A 25,548-nucleotide genomic window follows, 5' to 3' on the forward strand; every position below is an offset into this window, starting at 1 on the left:
CTGCAGCATCCTACAGGGACTAATTGATGGATAAGGAGGCCTGTCGCTGACTGTCAGAGGTCTAATAACTGCTTGTTAACCCTAAGAACAAAAGGTAAAAGTTTAAGATGCTGCTAGATTTCTCTCAAATCCCAAAGGTCTCTTCAGAGTCTTGAGGTGTCAAGCTAACACTCATCATCTCCTCACATGATAACTATGGTAATGCGTCTTAATATATCTCGAGCACATTTCACTGTGGTTTAAGGTTGCAGGACGGTTGGTTCCTCTGTAAATGTGTGGAGCTCCTCCCTCTATTCATCTGTTAGGCTCCACCTCCAGCACCGGCCTGTTCACCTTCAAACACTACAGTTTGCCAGCAGACGCTCTTCGCTTTAGTCATTCAGCGCTCAGCCTGCAGCTCTTCATCTCATTTTCATTGTTGAGTTCAGCTGCTTTGATTTGCTTAATTGTTTAATATATAATTATCTCTCATTTATTTTGAGGTCACACAAGGAGGATGACAGGAGCAGGTGAGGCAGCAGAAATATAGATATTGAATTGAACACAAGAATTAAAGCAAATAATGTCATAACATTTGAGAAAAGCATCACAAAATCAATATTTTTAGCATGCATATATTAAGGAAATGTCTCTGCAAAGTCCTAATTGATGGATAAGGAGGCCTGTCGCTGACTGTCAGTGGTCTAATAACTGTTAACACTGCTCGTTAACCCTAAGAACGAAAGGTGAAAGTTTAAGATGCTGCTAGATTTCTCTCAAATCCCAAAGGTCTCTTCAGAGTCTTGAGGTGTCAAGCTAACACTCATCATCTCCTCACATGATAATGCGTCTTAATATATCTCGAGCACATTTCACTGTGGTTTAAGGTTGCAGGACGGTTGGTTCCTCTGTAAATGTGAGGAGCTCCTCCCTCTATTCATCTGTTAGGCTCCACCTCCAGCACCGGCCTGTTCACCTTCAAACACTACAGTTTGCCAGCAGACGCTCTTCGCTTTAGGCATGCAGCGCTCAGCCTGCAGCTCCTCATCTCATTTTCATTGTTGAGTTCAGCTGCTTTGATTTGCTTAATTGTTTAAAATGTAATTATCTCTCATTTGTTTTGCAGGTCTCACAAGGAGGATGACAGGAGCAGGTGAGGCAGCAGAAATATAGATATTTTGTAATATAATAATAATAATAAAAAAGTATTCAACAGGAACATTTACTGCAGAAATGTTGAACTTTTTTCGAACTTTTCATTTAACAATGTTTTTTTCATTCTTCTTTCAGTGTAAAGGACATTTAGCCCAGAGATGGACGCTTCATATTGCAGGATGTGGAAACACACCATAAGTTGAAAAACTAAAATATGAGGTAGGTGTTTTTTTCACCTCACAGAAATGTCATTATGTGCTTTGTAAAATAGTGGCATCCTGTAATCAGGGTTCATACGGTCATGGAAAACCTGGAAAAGTGATGGCATTTTGACATGGCATTTTCCAGACCTGGAAACGTTTTATAAAAACAGAAAAACCCACAAAGTTTTGGAAAAGTCATGGAGAACAGATATCTGTATACTTGAATATAGGATAGTTACTTCTTTTCTGTCCTCAGCCAATCACATTCTCTCACATTAATTGTGCAGTGTAAGCATTATCTAATCAATTTTACATAGATATAAATATACATTGAAACTAAATGGATTGTTGCTTTTTTTACGATATGCTGTAATATATTTGAACATGCATTGTTTTTCTTTTACCACGCATGTAGACATTGCATGAAGCATTAGGTCAAAAAAAGTCTTGGAAAAATCATGGAAAAGTCATGGAATTTTAGTAGTAAAAACTTGTATGAACCCTGTGTAAAGTTTCAGAACTAACAACTTCAATCAAATACAGGAGTAAATCCTCTAAATTATAATTTTGCTCTCAAATTGCATTGATTGACCCCATGGTAAACAGCAAAGATCTGTCACCTCACAAAATATGCATAGATTAGTCCTAAAAAATGAGTCACCAATTTTTTTTTTTCAAAAGGTTATAGACGGTCTTGGAAGATAATTACAAAGATGTTGATCACTTTGAATTGAAGCCAAAAGCAAGACTTGTTAGGCCCTTGGTTCACTGATAGTTAGTCTTAACACTGTTTAAGTTTATGCAACTGGTCCTTGCTATCCAATATGTCTGTTTAGGGCACGGCGAATTGGCCTAAAATCAAAATCTAGATTAATTAAACATTTTAACTTGAATGATTATTTATTACAAGTTTTTGCTCTCATAATTCACTCACAAGTTTTATATGCCATCTCTAACGCAGCTTCCAATCATCGTCAATGTAGCGCAAAGTAAGGCTCAGTCTATCATCCTACTTGACCAGAGATCAGATGTGGCTGCAGAAGTAGAAATCAGCCACAGCCTTTAACAGAGCAGAGTCACGTGACATGTAGGGAAAGTATTTTAAAAAATCATCCTGGAACAATGTGACCGATTATAGGCTCTGAATGTCGATTTCTATCACTATTCGATCAATCGCCCAGCCCTATTTCTGATCAAATATTACGACAGTGATTAATGACTTCTGCTCTGTTCTGCAATTCCTAATAAAGTCACTATAGTGATTGTATTTTATCATTGCAAGGTGGCTCCATGGATGAATAAGTTTATATATTCATTTATTCCCTGGTTTTACCTCATTAGACAGTCCACTTTATAGAGTTGATAAAGTAGGACAGTGCAGGCAGAGATATTTATTTGATAAAGATAAATGCTTATAAAGATTTATAAGGTTTTGATGTGCTTTGTTTTCTGTGATTTATTGCACTTTTCCTACTGATTAAAAATTAAAAATTTTATATAATTTGTAACACTAAATAAACAGTTCGATTTTATACAAAATGCATTGAATTTTTGTAAAAAACCTGTAACCTCTCATGTATTACTGAATATTCAGTGTAGAACAGGATTAACACTTTATTGGATGAGGAACCAATGCCATCACTGACATTGGTTGCTATAAAGGGTTAAAAAATTAACTAGAATTTGGTGCAAAGTGTGCAGTTAACTTTTAAAATCTATTTTTCATTTCAGTGTATGATATTTTGCCTATCAAGGCTCATGTTTTACTGCATGCACACTGATAGTTTTTAAAAATGAAGCTTGCCAAGAAACAGTTGTGTTGGTTGCCAGCACTTCTACACTACTGTAATATCTAATATGCACCAGGTGGGGATGCTTACTGTTCGGTCTATTTTTCCACAGTCAACTCCAATCCATCACTCTAATACTTACTCACTTTAAAATGACATATTATCTGGTCATAAAAACACACTGGGAAGGTAAACTTACTATAATTAAGATTGGAAAAACAAATGAACACACTGTCAAACACGACAGTCAACTTAATCAAATGGAATGGGTGTAGGTAACTCAAAATTGACTGAAAGTTAATTCCACTCATGTGAAAATGTAAGTTCACAGTACTCATATAGATTAGTTTTTTTTAACTCAAATGGTTTGTTGCAATCGGTTTCCTCAAACGGTTTGAGTTGCCTTATTGGGTTTTACAGTGGTCAGTTGGTTTGAGTTCTCTTCATTTATTCAATCATTTTCTTATCGGCTTAGTCCCTTAATTAATCTGGGGTTGCCACAGTGGAATGAACCGCCAACTTATCCAGCACGTTTTTACGCAGCAGATGCCCTTCCAGCCGCAACCCATCTCTGGGAAACATCCACACACACACTCATACACTACAAACAATTTAGCCTACCCAATTCACCTGTACCACATGTGTTTGGACTGTGTGGGAAACCGGAGCACCCAGAGGAAACCCACGCGAATGCAGGGAGAACATGCAAACTCCACACAGAAACGCCAACTGAGCCGAGGCTCGAACCAGCGACCCAGCAACCTTCTTGCTGTGAGACGACAACACTACCTACTGCGCCACTACGTCGCCTTCTCTTCATTTATTGTGCTCGAATTGCTTCGTTTACTCAAATGGATTAAGTTCACAGTACTCACTAGGATTAGTTTGTTTAAATGGTTTGTTGCAATCGGTTTCCTCAAATGGTTTGAGTTACCTTAACTTAATTTTAATAGGTTTTACAATGCAACTCCTGCAGAATGACATGTACATTTATAGATGGGATGTCTGTGGTTTACAACAGAGAGTTTATACTTGTAAAAACTGACTGCTCTTATGAATAAGATTGTGCTTGCCTAAGATTAAAAAACAAATATACCAAAGACCACAAGATAGGTTTCATTTGCACAGTTTATTCTACATAACTACAGGTAAGGAAGCACATAATCAAACCAAACAATAGTGATGGGTCGGTCTTGAATGATTCATTGATTTTAAATGAATCTTTAATGTGACTCAGGAACGATGAGTCTTCTCAGGCAATGATTCACTCATTTGTACGTGCACACATTGGAATGACTGTCCGAAAAACCCAAAGGCTGGAAAGATCAACTAATCGTGGGTCCTACTGTTTGAGACTTGGTTAAGCCTAAATGGTGCTGTTTGTGTCACATGCGTGAGTGACTCTAATTTGTAGACTTGCCAGTAGAGCTGAGCTAATCATAGATGAAAGACCCAGGTAAACAATGAGTGATTATTTTCTCTTTCGTATAGCATTCTTGATTGCAGTGTGATCAACCTTTGGGCTAGTTGTAGATGTGTTTGGAAGATGCTTGTAACATTTTAATGACATTTTGGCAAATTAAACAACATGACTTGAAAAAGATTTGTCCATCTCGCTGAATGAGACTCAAAGGTCCGAGTCAGTAAAATGATCCGAACTTCCCATCACTACCTTTCAGTAAGAAGCAAGCGAGAGCTTCACTCTTCTTCCTGACCTTTCTGTGAAAGCAAGAGAAAAGGGAAAGAAAAGTGTTTGCAAAGTGCATTAGTTTACAATAAATCAACTATTAAACTCACTTTGACTTTTTACACACTAGGAAGCAGAAAAGTGCTTAAGTGCTTCTTCATGAATTCATTTACAGCTCATCTAACATCACTAAAAGTAAAGACGCTAGAGACGAAATAGTCTCTAAAGGCCCCGGTATACTTCAAACTAAATTCTGTTTGGTTTCTTTGTTTAAGGACAAGAAGTTTGAAAAGGCTGAGCGATGGTATACTGTTTTCAATCACCTCAGCTGCGCTGTGCTACACAATTAAAAAATGGTACAATGTTGTACCAAAGAAGGCATGGTAACACTTTACAATAAGGTTCATTAGTTAATGCATTTACTAACATGAACTAATCATGAACAACACTTGTACAGCATTTATTAATCATAATTGAACATTTACTAATGCATTATTAAAATTCAAGTACATGCTTGTTAACAATAGTTAATGCACCATGAGTTAACATGAACTAACAATGAACAAGTGTATTTTCATTAACTAACGTTAACTAACATGAACAAATACAGTAGTAGATGTATTGTTCATTGTTTGTTCATGTTAGTAAATGCATTAATTAACATTAACTAATGAACCTTATTGTAAAGTGCGACCGAAGGCATAAACCCCCGTCACTGGGGCAGCACCTTTCTATGGGACAGAATTGTACCTTAAGACAAAGAAACAAATGTGTACCATTGCAGTTTGTACCTTTAAGGACGTGATTTGTACCATGGGAAACCAAAATGTATGTTTCGTTTTTAAAACCTGCAGAGACAATATTGTACACAAGGGGTCACCAAACTTGTTTCTGGAGAGCCATACAGATTTTAGCTCCAACTCTAATCAAACACATCTGAACAAGCTAATCAAGGTCTTGCTAGGTATACTTGAATCATCCAGGCAGGTGTGTTGAGGCAAGTTGGAGCTAAACCCTGCAGAGACACCGGCCCTCCAGGACCGAGATTGGTGACCCCTGTTGTACACCTTCAAGGGTACAAAGCTGATGCCTGAAGGTACCACTACAGTGACAAGACACTTTGTACCTTAACAGTGTCAAAAATGCTTACATTTAGTTAAAATGCCTTAAATGTTTAGTTTACAATATAGTTTTATATTTTACAAATTGTGTTGTATTATTGAACTTAATAATGAATGTTTATTAGTTTCTTTAAACATATGCTTTTAAATGAGGATTCTTGTTAATATGGAAGTTATTCATAAATCACTTTGCCTTTCCAGTCATGTTTATTTTCATTGGTATTGTAATAAATTAGTTGTTCAACACTTTTGTACCTTTAATATGAGAACAAGTGTGTGCCTTCATTTCAATTGTACCCTAAAAGGCACAGAACAGTATCAAAAGAGGTCTTTTTTTGTACCATATAACATACAGTTTTTACAAAAGAGCAAAACTGTTTCTCTAGGAACATTATTTGTACCACCGTGTAGCATTTTTTTTTTTTTTTTGAGAGAGAGAGAGTGTACAGTGGGTGGGGTTGTAAATGTGTTGTATCCCTGAACAGAATGATGGCAGCTGTGACAGAAGAACTGTTTTCTAAACATCTGGCAAACAGCCTTCCACACATAAGGCAAGAAGCACCAGCATGACACCTCACACCTTTACATTGTTTTCTGTTTGCCACAGACAGACACAAAACTGAACATTGTTTAGAGCAGGGATGTCCAAACTTGGTTTTGGATGGCCGTGTCCTTGAGAGTTTAGCTCCAACCCTAAACAAACACACCTGAACCAGCTAATCAAGCTCTTGCTAGATCAGGGGTGTCCAGAGTCAGTCCTGGAGGGCCGGTGTCCTGCTGACTTTAGCTCCGACACGGCCAATCCTCTTGTGCACCACCAGAGGGAGCCATCGACCGAATTCTAATCAGACTCTCGGACTCAAATTCCCATAAGCCCTTCTGCCTGTCACTGATTTCAGCACAGGTGTCTCTCATCTACTCAGTGCATATAAACCTCACTCACGCCACTGTTCAGTGCGAAGTCTTGATTTGCCCAGCAGTCATCACCGAGCGGTTTTCCTTTGCATTGCTGATTGATCTGTGTTCTGAACTCTTACCCGTTTCACCGTTTGAGATTGATATCTGCCTGCCCCGAATACTAGCCTGCTTCTTCGACTGAGAACGTTATCTGCCTGCCCCGAACTGTGCCTGTACTACGATTTGATTCCTGGTTTGTCCCTTTCTTGCTATAGTGCATGCAGGGCCGTAGCAAGCTGAACTGCCGCTCTAGGCAAAGGACGGTCATGCCGCCCTCAAACCTAAGTGAAAACGGGGGTGACGCCTAGACGCAGATATAACTGAGGCGAAGGTAGTTTAGGGGACGCAGCCCGAGGCACAGGTGGCGAGGGTAGTTTAGGGGATGTCGCCCTCTCTATTCTGCCGCCCTAAACGCGGATATAACTGTGGGCGCGGGTGGCGAGGGTAGTTTCGGGGACGCCGCTCTCTCTATTCTGCCACCCTAAACGCGGATGAGGGCGCGGGTGGCGAGGGTAGTTTTGGGGAGCCGCACCCTCTCTATTCTGCCGCCCTAGACGCGGATATAACTGAGGCGAGGGTAGTTTAGGGGACGCCGCCTGAGGCACAGGTGGCAAGGGTAGTTTAAGGGGACGCCGCCCTCTCTATTCTGCCGCCCTAGACGCAGATATAACTGAGGCGAGGGTAGTTTAGGGGATGCCACCCAAGGCGAAGGTGGCGAGGGTAGTTTAGGGGAAGCCGCCCTTTCTCTATTCTGCCTCCATAGACGCGGATATAACTGTGGGCGCGGATGGCGAGGGTAGTTTCGGGGACGCCGCTCTCTCTATTCTGCCACCCTAGAAGCAGATGATGGCGCGGGTGGCGAGGGTAGTTTTGGGGACGCCACCCCCTCTCTATTCTGCCGCCCTAGACACGGATATAACTGAGGCAAGGGTAGTTTAGGGGACACCGCCCGAGGCGCAGGTGGCGAGGGTAGTTTAGGGGACGCCGCCCTCTCTATTCTGCCGCCCTAGACGTGGATATAACTGTGGGCGCGGGTAGTTTCGGGGATGCGGCTCTCTCTATTCTGCCACCCTAGACGCGGATGAGGGCGCAGGTGGTGAGGGCAGTTTCGGGGATGCCGCCCCCTCTCTATACTGCCGTCCTAGGCAGCCGCCTAGGTCGCCTCTATGGACGCGTCGGCCCTGAGTGTATGTTTGTGTTAAATAAAGCTTGCAAATGGATCCAATGGCTTCTGATTCATCACAACACTGAGCTAGCTAATCAAGCTCTTACTTTGCTTGCTAGAAACATCCTTGCAGGTATGTTGAGGCAACTTGTAGCTAAAATCTGCAGAACACCAGCACTACCGGACCAAGATTGGATACCCCTGGTTTAGAGCTGTGAATAATATATCAGCTCTGCTACTCGACTCTCCCGTGTATTTATGTTGCTAACTTTGTGTTTTGTTGGAGGTTGTTCTCCTGTCTGACCTTCGTAGATATGAGATAAGAATCAGTTGCACATCAAAGCAGGCAGAGTTTCAGAACACACCCACATATTGTGTTATCATCACGCACTAGTAGTAATGTTTAGGATCCAAAACAATCTCCACAGAAAAGTATGCTTTGCTGAACTTTCAAACTGCCAAAACGAACTTTTTGGCTGGATTTTGTTCCAAATCATCATTTTGGTTTGTTCTTCAAATTAGTTTGAAAAATACGGGAGCCTTAACACTTGCACCAATCTGTAAAAGATTGACCTCTGATTCATTTATTTTTAAAGCTGTAATACACAAAAATATAGGATTAATCTGAGATATCTTACCTTGGATCCTGTATCACGGCTCTTGGCTCTCAGCTTGTTGACTTGAGATTCAGCAATATCAGCCCTCTCCTCTGCCTCGTCCAGCTCATGCTGCAGCTTACGGAACTTGGTCAGGTTAGAATTGGCCTGTTCCTCCTGAACAACACAAGGTTATTGACAAAAACAGTATGCAAAATAGAATATATAGTGCATGGATGTGCCAGAAAAGCACTCACAGCCTCTTCAGCAGCTCTCTTGTAGGACTTGACCTTCAGCTGCAGTTTGTCCACCAGGTCTTGAAGACGAGCCAGATTCTTACGGTCTTCCTCAGTCTGTTAAAAGATCTTTGATTATTCTTGGTCTGGATAGTTTGAAGATTAGGGTATTGCATTGAATAGAAAAGTGACCTGGTAGGTGAGCTCCTTGATGCGCCTCTCATATTTACGAATTCCTTTCACAGACTCGCTCGCCTTTTTCTGTTCCAACTCCACCTCATTCTCCAGCTCTCTGACCTAACAACAAACATGTTTTTTCATTTATCAAATCTTTAGAAAGCAAATGTATCAATGTCTGAGTTTCATAAACTTACCCTGGCTTCCAGTTTCTGGACCTGCTTCTTGCCACCCTTCATGGCGATCTGCTCAGCTTCATCCAGACGGTGCTGCAGGTCCTTGATGGTCTGCTCCATGTTCTTCTTCATGCGCTCCAGATGAGCACTGGTGTCCTGCTCCTTCTTCAGCTCCTCTGCCATCATGGCAGCATCAGTGATGGCCTTCTTGGCCTTTTCCTCAGCATTCCTGCACTCCTGCACTGCCTCCTCAACCTCAGTCTGAAGCTGAGTATTATCTCCCTCCAGCTTCTTCTTCTGATTCAGCAGGCTGGTGTTCTGAACATGGACAGTGTTGACATTCATTAAGTCTGCAGATGATCATGTGTAGTAGAAGAAGTTTACTAATACAGGTGTGTCATACCTGAGAATGCAGGAGCTGAACTCTCTCACTGACGTCCATCAGTTCCTGCTCAGCCAGTTTCCTTCCTCTCTCAGTCTGTTCCACCAGGGATCTCAGCTCATCCAGTTCAGCCTGCAGCAGATTGTTGCGTCTCTCCACAATGGCGATGTTCTCTTTGAGATCATCATTAGCACGTAGGGCATCATCCAGCTGCATTTGGGCATCCTACAAAACACAAGATTTCAAATGAGAGCACAGCAGATCTTTGTCAAATGTTTAGTTTATACAATTTAAATCTTGTTTCATACCTTAAGATGCCCCTGAAGACTCTTGAGTTGCTTCTGGGCTTCTGATGCCTGCCTGTTAGCCTGGCTGAGCTGAATCTCCATCTCATTGAGGTCTCCCTCCATCTTCTTCTTCAGTCTGAGAGCTTCATTCCTGCTGCGAGTCTCTGATTCCAGTGAGCTCTGCAGAGTATCAATCATTCTCTGCTGGTTCCTCTTGGCCTGCTCCATCTCTTCATCTTTCTCAGACAGCTTACGCTCAATGTCAGCTTTGATCTGACTGAACTCCAACTGGGCTCTGAGAATCTTTCCTTCTTCATGCTCCAGGGAGCCCTAACAAAATTAAAGTTTAAATTGTTAGCATATTGGCTCTTTTCAGGGGTACAACTACAAAAAACTATACATACAACATCTACAGGTAACAATTAATTCACCTCAGCTTCCTCCAGAGCTGCTTGAATTTCAGCTTTTTCCTGCTCCAACTGCTTACGCATTTTCTCCAGTTCATGTATGTTCTTTCCAGACTCGCCAATTTGTTCAGTAAGATCAGCAATCTCCTCTACCGGTTAAGAAATGTAATGATAGTTAATACATGAAAAGCCAGGAGAAATATTTCATTTCAGTAATATGTGATTGCTTAAATGACTAATAAATCGAGGAACCTTGGAGGTTCTTGTTTTCTCTCTTCATGCTCTCCAAATGATCCAGAGACTCCTCATAGGAGTTCTTCAGCTTGAACAGTTCAGTGCTCAGAGATCTGGCTTCCTTCTGGGAGCTTTCCAGCTCACTCTGAGACTCCTCATACTTCTGCTTCCACTCAGCTAGGACCTGTTTGTTATTTAAAGAAGCTTTAAATATCTGCTGATGGTTCTCAATTGGTAATTTATTCAACACTCAGTTTTTTGTTCACCTTGTCAAAGTTTCTTTGCTTCTTGTCCAGAGCAGCAGCAGCAGCATTGGATCTCTCCACGTCCACCATAAGATCTTCAATCTCATTCTGGAGCCTGTGCTTGGTCTTCTCCAGAGAGGAGCATTTAGCATTAACAGCTTCCACAGCCTCTTCTGCATCTTGCAGACGCTGAGCCAGCTTCTTCCTTTATAAATGAACATTTCCAAAACAAGTCTGTGAGGCTTTTCAAAATGTGGATATTTGTGTGATATGCTATAAAGGAAACCACATATTTTCAGTTTCTTACTTGGCATCCTCCAGCTCCTCAGTCCTCTGGATGGCATCAGTTTCATACTTGGTTCTCCACTGAGCCACTTCAGAGTTTGCCTTGGACAGACTACGCTGCAGCTCAGCTTTGGCTTCCTGCTCCTCTTCATATTGCTCCCTCAGCAGGTCAGAATCATGACGAGCAGACTGAACTGCATGGGCCAGGGCATTCTTTGCCTATAAGTTATTTAAAATTAATGTTTTTGGTCATGGAGAACTCCCTAACCCCTAATGCTGCTGCATAAGCCTCTAGTCCGTTTGAGGGGTGTGGGGTTGAATCCTATGGATATTCAAACCATTATAGCTTATTGGGTGACAGTGCAGGGATTAAGGTGAATGATGGCTGTCCTGTGCTACTTTAAGCCTCTGATAAATCTAAATTCCAGCAACAGCCAAGGCTAGGACTAGTAACAAAGTTCATTTCTAGTAATTTTCTGGTTGAGTAAGACTAAACATCTTAGGCAGTAAACTACCTCAGTGACAAAACATGAGCAAGGCACTTGACTGACCTCGTAACATGACTTTTGGTTGTATTATATGCCGTTGAATTTTTGATTGCTGCAATACCTTGACTTCCTCCTCAAGTTGTCTCTTGAGGTCCTCAATCTGCTGGGTGTAGGACTGCTTGCTTCTAGTTAGCTGAGAGACCAATGAGTCTTTCTCTTCCAGCTGTCTCGTAAGCTCCCCTAAATTGAAATGAAGCCTTTAAGTTACAAAAAGTAGCATTTGATCTTGAATTAGTCTAACAGAAAACATAAATACATTATCTGAGTACATACCATTTTCGGTTTGCAATCTTGCTTTTTGCATTGTGAAATCATTGATGCTGCGTTGCCCTTCTTCATATTTTGTTCTATATTCTGACATCTGGTCTTCAAGGGTCCTGCAAATCTTCTCTAAGTTTGCCTTGGGATATATTATAAAGATAGTGATTATTAAACTATGAAACAATACATTATTTTTAAGAACAGCTGAACTGAAATAAAACAGTTTAAATAGTGTCATGGGAGAAATAATTCATTACCTTGGCCTTGGCAAGCTGCTCCATGTTGGAGACCACATCGTCCAGTTCCAGTCTGAGTTCGCTCTTCTCTTTCTCCAGCTTCTGCTTGACTCTCTGAAGGTTGTCGATCTGCTCTCCCAGATCAGACACACTGTCGGCATGTTTCTTCCTCAGGGTAGAAGCTGTGGCCTCATGCTGCAGAGTGGCCTCTTCAAGGTCTCTGCGCAGTTTCTGGAACTCAGCTTCACGTTTCTTGTTCATCTCGATCTGGGCAGCCGTGGCTCCACCAGCCTCCTCCAACCTCTCGCTGATCTCCTCCAGTTCTCTGGACAGATCGGCTCTCTGTTTCTCAACTTTGGCACGAGCAGCTCTCTCAGCCTCCAGCTCTTCCTCAAGCTCCTCAATTCGGGCCTGATATTGAGGAAAACCAATGTTACAGCTAGAGGTCCTAGTTATCTATCTGTCTCTCTTGTTAAGAGCTTTACCTGCAGCTCCTTCAGTTTCTTCTGGAGTTGGGTTGCCATTGCTTGCTCATCTTCAATCCTGCTAGTGAGCTGGCTGATCTCAAAATCTTTTCTGTTTTGCAGATTATATTTGATTAACAGGGATTCAGAGATTTGTAATTAGTGATTAGTTAAAAAAATATTTTCCACCCCACTGTAACCTACTTTTTAAGTCTCTCTTCCAGTTGTTGTTTGTCATTTTCCAGGTCCATCACACTCTCTTGGGTCAACTTTAAGTCTCCCTCCAGCTTCCTCTTTACCCTTTCCAGATCCATACGAAGCTTCTTTTCCTGTTCCAGGGAACCTTCGAGCTGGAAAGACGATATTTTGTATTTTATTTCCTTTCATGATTAATGTCAACTTTTTCATTGAAGTCTCAACAAACTACCCACATCATCCACTTGCTGTTCCAGCTTGGCTTTGGCTTTGGTGAGTGTGTTGACTTTGTCTTCCTCACTCTGGAGGTCGTCCAGTGTTTGCTGATGGGCCTCCTGTAGAGCTTTCTTCTCCTTAGTGAGCCTAGCAATAATCTCATCCAAAGCTGCCATCTCTTCAGTCAGGTTCTTAACCTGTAGAATTGTGGCATTGTATTAAGGACTTTTAATACACCATAACTGCACCATTACTAACAAAATCAGAATGAAAAACAAACCTTGTTCTCAGTGGCATGTTTCTCCTTCTCCACTTTGGCCAGAGTGAGCTCCAGATCATCAATGTCTTTCTTGAGTTCAGAGCATTCATCCTCCAGCTTTCTCTTCTTGGCAGTCAGCTCAGCATTCATTTCCTCTTCATCCTCCAGCCTCTCCGTCAGCTCTTTGGCTTTGGCCTCAAGCTGGATCTTGTTCTTGATCAAACCTTCACATCTTTCTTCAGCATCGCAAAGATTATCTTGCTCCTGTTTACAGATACAGAACATTATTCGTATTCATTTTCCAAATGTTTTTTATTATTAAGTTTCTTTCATGATATATGCTCACAGCTTGAACTGCAAGCTGCAGGTCATTCTTCTCTTGGAGAAGGGAAACCATCTTTTCTTCAAGCTCCTTTCTGCGGGCTTCAGATTTGGCATAAGCCTCCTTCAACTTCAGGAATTCTTCCTTCATGTTAGCCATCTCTTTCTCAGCTTCAGCAGATCTGAGCAGTGGTTTGATCTTGAAGTACAGCTTCATCCAAGGCCAATTCTTGACCCCCATGAAGGCACGCACATTCCACTGGATCACCAGCAAGGCATCTCTAAAAAATACAACAATTTCTGTACCATTTATCTTTTTGTGTTGAAAGATTTAGGTGGTCACTTAGTTACCTGCGGTCAACAAGCTTCTGGAATTCAATTCTTGAGAGAAGACCTCGTGATCTAGCTTGAATATTGGTGATAATGAGAGCAAGACGATCATCTCTCATTTCTTCAAGGGTTCCCAACAGTCCAGCCTTGAAAAACACCTTAAAACATATAATTGTAATTTCAGAGATGCTTAACCACACCAGATCTTTTAAAAATGTAAACATTGTTTTCTAGGAAGGTATTAACATCAGTCGCTATTCAGCATCTGTCTGTGTGCCAATGCATTTATGTATAGAAAACAATGTAAAGGCTTTTTAAACATAGGAGGTACTCTATCAGGTAATCTTTAAGAAGTGATTACAACATGAAAACCTTGGTATGTCCAAACTTGTACTGGTTGTGGTCAATATCCAACGATCCCAATAACTTTTCAGCTCCTTTCCTGCTGTCAATGAACTGACCATCTGGGATGGCAGCAGGGTTCAGGATGCGATATCTGTTATATTTTAAAGAGAACACAAATGTTGATTTTTTTACAGTTTCATCTGTAACTTTTGTATTAATAAGTGAATTTCACCTTTGCTTGAAATCTCCATACAGGATCCTGTTGGGGAAGCCCTTTCTGCAGATTCTGATGCCCTCCAGCACACCGTTACAGCGCAGCTGGTGCATGACCAGAGGATTCTCCATCGCCCCAGGAGTCTTAGTCTCATTGGGGATGATGCAGCGCACAAAGTGAGGGTGAGTTGACCTCAAGTTGGTCATCAGCTTATTCAAGTTCTCCTATAGACAGATATTATTCATGATTCTGCTCATTCATATTTTAGATTGGCATAGTGATCTAGGAAACCAAATCATAATATATTATTCCCTGTTGCTATAAATACAATAATTAGTTTTACCCTGTGAAGTGCAGACACTGTCTGGAAAGAAGAGCCCTTTTTCTTCTTCTCCTTTGTTTTCCCACCTCCTCCCTCCATGGCTGTTGAAAGAAACCATTATCATCCTTAATATTTCTTGAATATTGCAATAAATCTTTGTCTTAAGGATTGTTCCTTTTTGAAATAAAAAGACTCACCTAAGTCAGCACCAGTATAATTAGCAAACAGGTTTGACAACAGTTTCATGGTGGACTTCTGATACAGGCCGACAACAGTCTCGTTGAGAGGATCCTTGTTCTTCACCAGCCAGTTATTGATGTTGTAGTCAACAGTGCCAGCGTAGTGAACCAGGGAGAAATGAGCCTCTGGTTTACCCTTGACAATCCTGGGCTTCTGGAAGTTGTTGGATTTCCCCAAGTGGTTGTCATAAAGCTTTGCTTTAAAGGTTGCATCACTGGCTTTAGGGAACATGCACTCCTCTTCAAGGATGGACATGATACCCATGGGCTGGGATTAAAAATGACACTTATCCAACTGAATGTAAAAGTAGCTATTAAGTTTCAAAATGAGATGACTTTGCTCACGCACCTTTTCAATGAGATCAATACAAGCCTGTAAGTCCATGCCGAAGTCAATGAACGTCCACTCAATCCCTTCCTTCTTGTATTCCTCTTGCTCCAGCACAAACATGTGGTGGTTGAAGAACTGCTGCAACTTCTCATTAGTGAAGTTGATGCACAGCTGCTCAAAGGTGTTGAACTGCAAGTGAAATATATTATAGAATCATGACACAGCAAACACAACTAGAGTATTTGAATATCATTAATCAGCTTACATCAAAGATCTCAAAGCCAGCAATGTCCAGCACACCAATGAAGTACTGCCGAGGCTGTCTGGTGTCCAGGGATTGGTTGATTCTCACCACCATCCAGAGGAACATCTTCTCATATACAGATTTGGAAAGGGCACCAACAGCATAGTATACCTTTGTGTGGGGGTATGAACAGTAAATCAATAAGACTATGTCTTAGTACACAGATATTAGGTTGTTTTGTCAACAATGGGATCATTTCAACCTGCTGGACATTCTGTCCCTTGGTGACCCACTCATTTCCTACTTTGACTCTTGGGTGGCACAGAGCCTTGAGGAGGTCAGCAGAGTTCAGGCCCATCAGATAAGCTGATTTATCAGCATCTGTCATCAATAAGAGAAAATGATGGATAGTAATTATCTGTTTATCAACCAATGCCTTCAACATTGTCAACATTTCCCCCTAATACTGACCCTCGGTGCCATCAGCCTCGGCCTGTTCCTCTCTCTGCTTCTGCTTGAACTTCATGTTGCCGTAGTGCATGATGGCACCAATCAGCTTGTAGATGCTGTTCTTCTCCTCTTGGGTGAAGCCCAGCACATCAAACGCTTCCTGGAATGCAGAATATTACACATTTTCACAAAGCCAGTAGTAAAAATAACCAATAAAATCACAGGCTACTTGTTGCTTTAGTGACTAATGCGTAGACATTATATTTCATTCATCGCATTCACTCTTCTGTCATACATCTCTAATACTTTCTTATCATGGACATTATAAATATTTACATATAGTATCACATACTTATTTACTTATCACAGCTAAGAACATATTTCAATAAATGTGGGCCAATTTCTGTTGCACATCTGAATCTGGTCTACACTTTGTTTTATATGCATTTTTGCTTAATAAAGATTTGTTCATTCACTCATTTTCTTTTCGGCTTGGTCCCTATATAAATAAGGGGTCACCACAGCGGAATGAACCGCCAATGTATCCAGCATAGGTTTTACGCAGCGGATGCCCTTCCAGCTGCAACCCATTACTGAGAAACATCCATACACTCTCATTCATATGAAAGAATGCCAAAATTATTAAAGGGAGTGTAAATGTAGCTGTAGAGATTAATACTGCATGAACATGAAAAAAAACTAAGTTTTTTTTAAATGTTTTAAATGATTTGTCATCATACGCACATCTGTAGCCATCAGCTCATCAGCGTCATTAATTGAAGCAACTTGTGTCTCTCCTTGGGAGATGAAGGCATAATCGTACGGGTTTGCTGTGATCAGCAGCATCTCTGAGAGGGTGAACATAAGTTTTTATGACAAATGCAAGAACATTTAGGCTTATTGCTGGATGGTTTGTTACTAGATGTGTGATTTTGCTCACCCAGAAGTTCTGGTTTCTTCTGAGACAGAATCTGGTAGAAGATGTGATAATCTCTCTCAGCCTTGAGCTGGAAAGTCACACGAGACTTCTCCAGGAGATCTGTGACAAAGAACATTTGCTTTAAATCATGAATCCATTAAGTATTTGGAACTAAGAATAAGAGTGTTCATACAAGTTTCTATATCTGCTGAAGCCAGTTTTCCATTCGCTGCAAAGTGAATGCGGATGAACTTGCCCTGTTTGAGAAGATGAAAGCGTTTGCTTTTAAGTAAAAGCCATTTTGTCATTTTGAATCTCATTGTATTCACTTACAAATCTGGAGGAGTTGTCATTCCTGATGGTCTTGGCATTCCCAAAGGCCTCAAGAGCAGGATTACACTGGATGATTTGATCCTCCAGAGTACCCTAGAAAACACAACATTTAGCAACTGGCCATCAGACAAAATGGCAGAACTATCTTTTTTTTTAATCCATTTCAGTGTTTCCTCTAGGATTTTTTCCACCTGTAGAGGCAGTCCTTTTTTTTTTTTTTTACACAGATCTACCAAATATCTGTGGCGTTATTTTAATGACAAATGTCGTGAGCGCAGTATTAGAAGTCGAGAACGCATTTATGTATTAACCTACATGTATGAGCATGTGAATCTCTGCTTGTGTGCTGATTTCCTCTTCTAGTGCACAAAACTTCTTGCACGCCCCCTCAAATATAAGCCGCTTCAAGAGCGCGCAGATCTTCTTGTGCGCTCTCAAATAAATGCTGCTGAGGTGTGATTTAGTGTTTTTATGTAACGACTATGTCTCCAGCATTTATTAGATTTGCTAGGAATGTTTATTATTGTCTCTAATAGACCTAGAAAGTAGCATTAATGCATCCTAAAGTAAAGTGAAACGGCTATACGTCGTGTTTTCGTGTTTGCGCATTATGCACCTGTCAGCCGGTCAGTCAATCAGTCAGCACGTAACCTTAAAGGGTTAAACAAATGACGCACAGCACTACTACGGTTACAGAAATGTTTGCGCTGTTATAATTCATCTACTCTTTAATACGTTTTTGTGCAATTTTATTACCTGCTATTAAAAAAGTAAAATGTTTTGAATGAGAAGCTGTACTGTAGCTGTGGCGGGATGAATTTTGGCGTTGCGCCCCGCCATGGAAGAATGAGTGTAGCAGAAACCATGCAATTATCTCGATTTCCTCATTTCACCTTCTTTTCAGTGGTCTCCTTCTTTGTAGGACTAGCAGCAATGCTGGCAAAATACTGAATGACTCTCTTAGTGTTCACAGTCTTTCCAGCACCAGATTCTCCACTTCAGGTGCAAAAAAAAAAAACATGTCAAAAGACTACACATTTGTCTTTTAATCAAAGCCATAGAAAGTGATCTGCATAATCAGACTTACGTGATAAGAATAGACTGATTTTCTCTGTCTGAAAAGGCAATACAAATATTGTTGAACTGTTGGTCAAATTTTCCATCAGTTTTCTTGTATGACTAACAGCAATACTAGATAAAAGTTGCAATGAATTTTAAGTTAATTGTCATTCAACTGTGAACCACTAGTGACGCACCTGACAGCATGTACTGGTAGGCGTTGTCAGAGATGGAGAAGATGTGAGGAGGAGCTTCACTCCTCTTCTTTCCTCTGTAAGCCAGAACCACCTCCTGATTGTACACTGGCAGCCACTTGTAGGGGTTGACAGTGACACAGAAGAGGCCAGAGTAGGTCTGGAAGAGATCGACAGCAGCTTTAGATCTGCTCCTCCATCATAAAGTGAGTGTGAGAGTGTTTTAAGACTCCACTCACGTAGATCATCCAGGCTGCGTAACGCTCTTTGAGGTTGAACAGCACAGCAGGCTCGTGCAGGAAGGTGAACATCGCCATGTCCTCAATCTTATCAAACTTTGGCGGGTTCTGAGGGTGAACATCGCACTCCTTCACAGTGACGGTCTGTAAAAATATGCATGCTTCAACGGTTTTTACTCAAAACTGTGTGTTTCTCCAAGATAGTTAAGTGATAGAGGGGGATTAAAGCCTGACAGGTTTATCAGAAGACTGAAGGAACTTATACTACAATAAAAACCGACTGGATGTACATTATCCCGTGTATTACATGGCTAATCGAAGCAATTAGACACAAAATATTGATTTGAGCTGTAATATTTGACTAGCTCTTCAATTAAATGTAAAGCCGTATGCAGTCTGCACTAAAATACTTATTATTCAGTCACAAGATCCAGCCAAGAACAAATGTGTGAGTAATAAACATATAAATATGAATGTGTTCAATAGCCATGATGTACTGAAGCTTCCAGATGAGCATGTGTTATTAGTTGTCATCTGGATATAACATATCTTTTAATGTCAAGGTTGACCAATCAGAATCAAATATTCCAGAGAGCCGTGCACTACTCAGCACAGATAACTGTAACTTACTTTCCCTTTTTCAGTCTCACAGGTGACTTTATCACCATCCCGACTGATAATGCTTCCTTTCACATACTCTTCATCAGTATCCGGGACGAAACATTCCTTTTTCATGTCAAAGGGGCGAGTTTGGGCCTCCAGACGCTCCCGGTCCGACTTCCTGAGATACGGAGCCGCAGCTCCAAACTCCTCCATCAGAGCATCCCCCATCTTTCACTAAAGAGTTAACACATTATAAGCTTACAAGGGGGGATGTGAACAAATCAGAAACTGTTATTAGCATCACCAGTGCTGGTGCTGTTTTCTTTTGTTTTTGATTTGCAGTAAAAATGAGAAGGGTCTGCCTGCAGATTTGCACTTTCAGGCTTGCACTCTCATGCTGCATTCACACCAGACAAGGAAAGCGGGGATAAATTGCGCTATTCGCGTGTAAATAACCTCATAAAACATTTGAGTTTACTCGCTTCATTCGCGCGTCAAACCCCGCTTCATTCGCGCGTCAAATCCGCTTCATTCGCGCATCAAATCCGCTTCATTCGCGTGTCAAATCCGCTTAAAGTCCGCTTCATTTGCATGTCAAATCCGCTTTATTCGCGTGTCAAATACGCTTCATTCGCGCGTCAAATCCGCTTTATTCGCGTGTCAAATACGCTTCATTCGCGCGTCAAATCCGCTTCATTTGCATGTCAAATCCGCTTCATTCGCGTGTCAAATCCGCTTAAAGTCCGCTTCATTTGCATGTCAAATCCGCTTTATTCGCGTGTCAAATACGCTTCATTCGCGCGTCAAATCCGCTTTATTTGCGTGTCAAATCCGCTTCATTCGCGCGTCAAGTCCGCTTCATTTGCATGTCAAATCCGCTTTATTCGCGTGTCAAATACGCTTCATTCGCGCGTCAAATCCGCTTTATTTGCATGTCAAATCCGCTTCATTCGCGCGTCAAGTCCGCTTCAAGTCCGCTTTATTTGCATGTCAAATACGCTTCATTCGCGCGTCAAATCCGCTTTATTCGCATGTCAAATACGCTTCATTCGCGCGTCAAATTCACCTTAGAACAGACGCGGACTCGCGTGATGGGCAAGGCTTCTGTTCACCGCGTGAACATTTGAGTTAACTCGCTTCATTCGCGCGTTAAATCCTGCTTCATTCGCGCGTTAAACCCCGCTTCATTCGCGCATCAAACCCCACATAATTCGCGTGTCAAATCTGCTTCATTTGCGTGTCAAATTTGCTTCATTCGCACGTCAAATTTACGCGGACTCGCGTGATGGGCAGGGCTTCATAGCTAAATGGCTAACATGGATTTTATTGAGAAAATATCAGTGTTTATGTGCTTTATGAAGGCTGAAAAACAGCGTCGATACGTTTAGGGTCGTGTCTGAGTCCACTAGATTCTTTCAGAGGTGCACCAGCTCTGTGAGCTCATAAACTCCTCCAGAAACTGAACCTGGATGATGGAGGCTTTTAGCGGTGAACTTTTGAACTCTTTTAACTTTTTGTCGGTGTCGGCTGAAGGATTTCTCCCTGGACACCAACAACAGGTGTACGTCACAATCACGCCCCCACAAGAGCAAGCTACTGATTGGTTAACGCGGCGCGAATGTCCGCTAAAGTTCAGACTTTTGAACTCAAGCAATTCGCGCGAAACGCCATTCGCACGTATCGCGCCGCAGGATGTCTATTTGCGCGTTTGCATTGACTTAACATGTAAATCACTCGCGATTGACGCGCGTTCTGCGTCTGGTGTGAACACAGCATCAGGCAACTGCGCTTCCTCTGCGAGTGACATCATTTACAATCAACACCTGCACTCTCCTGTCACATCACTTGTAGTCAACACAAATAAACTGGAAGTAATTTTCCAGTTTGTTTGCGTTGCCATTGACGACGTTGTCAAATAATTCTAAGTAGTTAAGTTGTATACCATGACAGATCCCCTCACTCCCCGAATAGCAGTTTGTGTATTCATATGATTATAATGCTTTAACGTTACTGCAATGATTCTTGAATGACTTGGGAAACTATTCTTTATTCAGCAGGTCCCAGGATGATTGCAAATAAAAATGCAGATGTCGATGCAAGTGATGTGGCAGGACAGTGCAGGGCTCGGTTGCATGAAAGTCCCTAACCCAAAAACATCGCCCAGTTTGAAGGTTAACGGTACCCTTAGTAAAGGTTGGGTTCCAAGAACAAAAAAAAAAGATCAACTTAAGGAATGTAAGGCTGTTGTTAAGTATTTCCCCTTAGTCCTTAGTAACAATGTCCTCTTAAAACATTTAAGGGACCAAATCAGCTCCCTGAACAAATGACACTCAAAATGCAAGTATTCTCACCCAAACAAAGTGTTTTAAATAAAGGGCTCCCGTACAGTAGATAAATCATTCAATAAACTATTTAATAAATAAACTAATATATGCGTGTCTGAATTGAAATGAATTGAAATGAAATGGCAGTTTCAGTGCAGCTTCAAAAGTCTCTACATGATCCCAGCCCAGTTTGACAAACATAATGTCGAGACAGACTCGATAGGGGAACGTTTCGACTCGCTTAATGCAAAGAAATACGCCACAGATGATGTGTACTGCAGAGCTGTTGTAAGAAAAGCATTCATGGCTCTTTACGATCTGTTTACGTAACTATAGCAACTGCAGCGCCTGTCACCGAATGTTGCTAGAAACTACAGTGAACGCTTAGAAAAAGGGCACTAATGTTAATGATGACCGATAAATTACAATCGATGATGTCGATTGTAAATGACGTCACTTGCAGAGGAAGCACGGTTGCCTGAGAGTGCAAGTCTGAGAGTGCAAGCCTGAAAGTGCAAGTGCAAATCTCTAGCCAGACTCTATTGGTAAAAATAAGCATTCACTCTGCTGAGATACATTAAATCAATGTTTGCCACACTTTTTCATCTAAATAACGAAATAAACATAAGAAAATTAAGAAAACAGCAGTTGAGAAAGCATCCAGAAATCAACAGACGAGCTCATCAAGATCACACTGTTATGATGAGTTTAATTATGAGGTATAGTTAAGACTATAGACTATAAACATCTGGCTCTTTAGTCCCTTTCCTACAGAATAACCCGTAATTAGTTCACACAGTTATTATTCTTTAGATTTTTGTTTTCCAGCAAATTTATTTTCCACCCGTTTATACAAAAGCAATCATTATTAGTAATTAGTAATTAATTTAAATAAATATATTTAACACAGATATGCACTCTAAAGATGCTGGCTTGAAAAAATAGACACACACAAATGTCCATATTTGACCCAGTGTTCTGTTAATTCAACCCAGCATTTATTATAGTGTAGACAGTGGGAAGGTGAAGAACGATCTAAATCTTTCATACCTCTTTGTATGTTATTAATAGTTACTCAATGCCACAGTCAATCTTCTGACTAAGGTTAATGATGGTGTATTGCTTTAACAATTGCATCTCCATATTCTTCATCAAATGCATGCTTCACAATCATACATTATTACCTCTGACAGCGTCCACCACAGACAATATCACTGCCCTGTAAACAATGCATTCAAAACATCATCATGACTCAGAACAATCCCACATCTTGCTGGATGACTATACATATTTGCACGTTACCTGTTCACTAGTTGTAGGCTTGATGGAAAGTTGAATGGGCAAAGCTGAAGATCCTCTCAACAGCGTGTGCCTCCTCTCTTTTATAAAGCCACTATCCATCTAAATAAGGGAGTTGGCACACTGTTATGCCAAACCACCGCTATTGTGTTCGTCTGAGGCAGGGAGGGATAAGCATAGTTTTTCAAACACTCCAGTCATTCCACTGCTGCCAACAACATCCCATAATGGGACATATTCAAAGGGAAACAGTCCTAAATGTGTTCAAAATAATCAAAATCACATTTGACCAATGCAAAAAGGCAGCAATGAATAGATAGTTTACTCTAAAATTTAATTTTACTCATACTCAAGTGGTTGGCAAAGCTTTTATGAATTTCTTCTCTTGAACATAAAGCAAGATATTCTGAACTATTTTGAGAATAATCAGTTTTTGACATCTATAATAGGAATAGACATTACTATTAAAGTCAATGGCTGCTTTTTTCAGTATATTTTCCTTTTGTCATCACTCACTGTTTGAGTTTCATTCTTCTGTTGAACACAGAGTTTTCAGTTTTAGTTTTAGTTGCTTGATTGCACTAAAATTGTATTATCTATGAATTAAAAAATAAATATGTGTATTTTGTCCTAAAACAAGATTGCAGTTACCTAATGAATGCCGCAAGCTACAAACTGGGCAAGTAAGTAGTCCTAAAAAATAATTATAATTGTTGAACAACATATGTGTGTTTTTAAACTTTATAGGCTTTGTTTTGCATTTTAAATATCTATACATTATTAGTTATTTATGATGCAAAACAAAGCAAATATCTTTCTATATATCCTTAAACACCTTTGAAATGTCACAAATGTGGCTGTGGACCACAAAAACCAGTCTTATGATGCACATACAATGTATTTTTAGCTATTGTCAAAATTTTCCAAATATTGAGTCAAATTGGTCTATTTTTTATGCCAAAAATCATTAGAATATCAAGTTAGGATATTAGGATAAGATATTTTGTCAGTTTCCTACAGTAAATATATCAAAACTTATTTTTTTTATTATTTATACTAATATGCATTGCTAAGAATTTAATCTGAACCATTTTGAAGCTGCGTTCACACTAGAGATTGTGTGTGCGAAATTCTGCCGTACGCAGATTAAACAAGATGCATTCGCGTGTGTATGAATGGAAGTCTATGGGGAGAAAAGCCCAGTGTGACCACAGCTTAAATGTGATTAAAGTGTTTGATTTTTTTAACCCTCAGATTCCAAATTTTCAATTAGTTGGACCAAGACCAAATATTCTCTCATCAATACATCAATAGAAACAATAGAAAGTTACATTGCAACTAATTCTCATTAGATTATAAGTAGACTGTTGGGATTAGGGTTGGGGTTACGGTTAGTATATGTTGACATTTACTTGCAAAGTTTCTTATAGTTTAGTTTAGTTTATTTATGTAGCACATTTTTACAACGCAACAGTGCCCAAAGTGCTGAACACAATCAATTCATTCATTTTCTTGTCGGCTCAGTCCCTTTATTAATCCGGGGTCGCCACAGCGGATTGAACCACCAAATTATCCAGCAAGTTTTTACGCAGCGGATGCCCTTCCAGCTACAACCCATCTCTGGGAAACATCCACACACACATTCACACACTCACACACTACGGACAATTAAGCCTACCCAATTTATCTGTACTACATGTCTTTGGACTGTGGGGGAAACTGGAGCAAACCCAAGCGAACGCAGGGAGAACATGCAAACTCCACACAGAAACGCCAACTGAGCCGAGGTTCAAACCAGCGACCTTCTTGCTGTGAGGCGACAGCACTACCTACTGCGCCACTGCCTCGCCCTTGAACACAATCAATACTCAAAATAAAATCTACATCACATACATAACAATTAAAACATAAGGCAAAACCCCTTAACATTAAAAAGGCTCAAATACTAAGGGACAAAGATGGCGCTTCAAACGCTTTTTAAAAACAGATAGAGTTGGAGCATGTCTGATGTGGGGTGGAAGCCCGTTTATAGTCAGTTAAATGTCTGTCGAAGGAGCAGAATCAGCAGATATTAAGCCAGGAGTTTTTAAAGTCAGTCCTGGAGGGCCGGTGTCCTGCTGACTTTAGCTCCAACTTGCTCAGGAGGTTTGTAGTATATCTGGTTAGAGCTTGATTAGCTGCTTCAGGTGTGTTTAATTAGGGCTGAAGCTAAACTCTCCAGGACACCGGCCCTCCAGGACTGAGTTTGGACACGCCTGTATTAAGCAGATAATCTACTAATACTCAAATGGACCGTCACTATAAAGTGTTACCAAAACCAGTTTATTCAACACTCATATAATGTGTGAATCTCAATTTCCAAAATTGCAGTTTTGTGGTTCAGGGTTACAAATTAGAGCAGTATTTAGAGCAGATTTAACCATAATGTTTGCTCAAATTCATCAACACCAATATTAAAACAAGCCCTGTTTCCAATATAAACAGCGAGGAATATAAACTGACTTGTCATGAGCACACAGAA

General features: G+C 40.7%; 2 protein-coding genes across 2 annotated transcripts in view; one reads left to right on the plus strand and one right to left on the minus strand.

The window, feature by feature from the left end:
• Window positions 1-25,548, plus strand: part of katnip (katanin interacting protein) — a 1,410,884-nt gene that overhangs the window by 1,228,980 nt on the left and 156,356 nt on the right. The window lies entirely within an intron of this gene.
• On the minus strand, window positions 4,238-24,374 carry LOC141375018 (myosin-7). The gene is made up of 39 exons (XM_087309971.1): window positions 23,031-24,374; window positions 22,913-22,947; window positions 19,432-19,638; window positions 18,802-18,945; window positions 18,566-18,722; window positions 18,397-18,424; window positions 18,203-18,305; window positions 17,310-17,402; window positions 17,170-17,233; window positions 16,998-17,096; window positions 16,802-16,905; window positions 16,079-16,217; window positions 15,870-15,988; window positions 15,629-15,778; window positions 15,382-15,552; window positions 14,991-15,300; window positions 14,815-14,894; window positions 14,490-14,695; window positions 14,285-14,408; window positions 13,934-14,070; window positions 13,608-13,863; window positions 13,283-13,525; window positions 13,023-13,199; window positions 12,796-12,941; window positions 12,613-12,703; window positions 12,149-12,538; window positions 11,904-12,030; window positions 11,692-11,810; window positions 11,105-11,301; window positions 10,819-11,002; window positions 10,571-10,736; window positions 10,343-10,467; window positions 9,933-10,241; window positions 9,646-9,849; window positions 9,264-9,560; window positions 9,082-9,186; window positions 8,911-9,006; window positions 8,696-8,830; window positions 4,238-4,846 (listed from the first exon to the last, which is right to left on the minus strand). The coding sequence occupies exons 3-39, from the start codon at window positions 19,630-19,632 to the stop codon at window positions 4,826-4,828; spliced, it is 5,817 nt and encodes a 1,938-aa protein (XP_087166097.1). The 5' UTR covers window positions 19,633-19,638; window positions 22,913-22,947; window positions 23,031-24,374; the 3' UTR covers window positions 4,238-4,825.

The sequence above is a fragment of the Danio rerio genome, chromosome 24 (genome assembly GCF_052040795.2).
Source record: "Danio rerio strain M-AB ecotype USA chromosome 24, GRCz13ab, whole genome shotgun sequence".
Taxonomy (NCBI): Eukaryota; Metazoa; Chordata; class Actinopteri; order Cypriniformes; family Danionidae; genus Danio; species Danio rerio.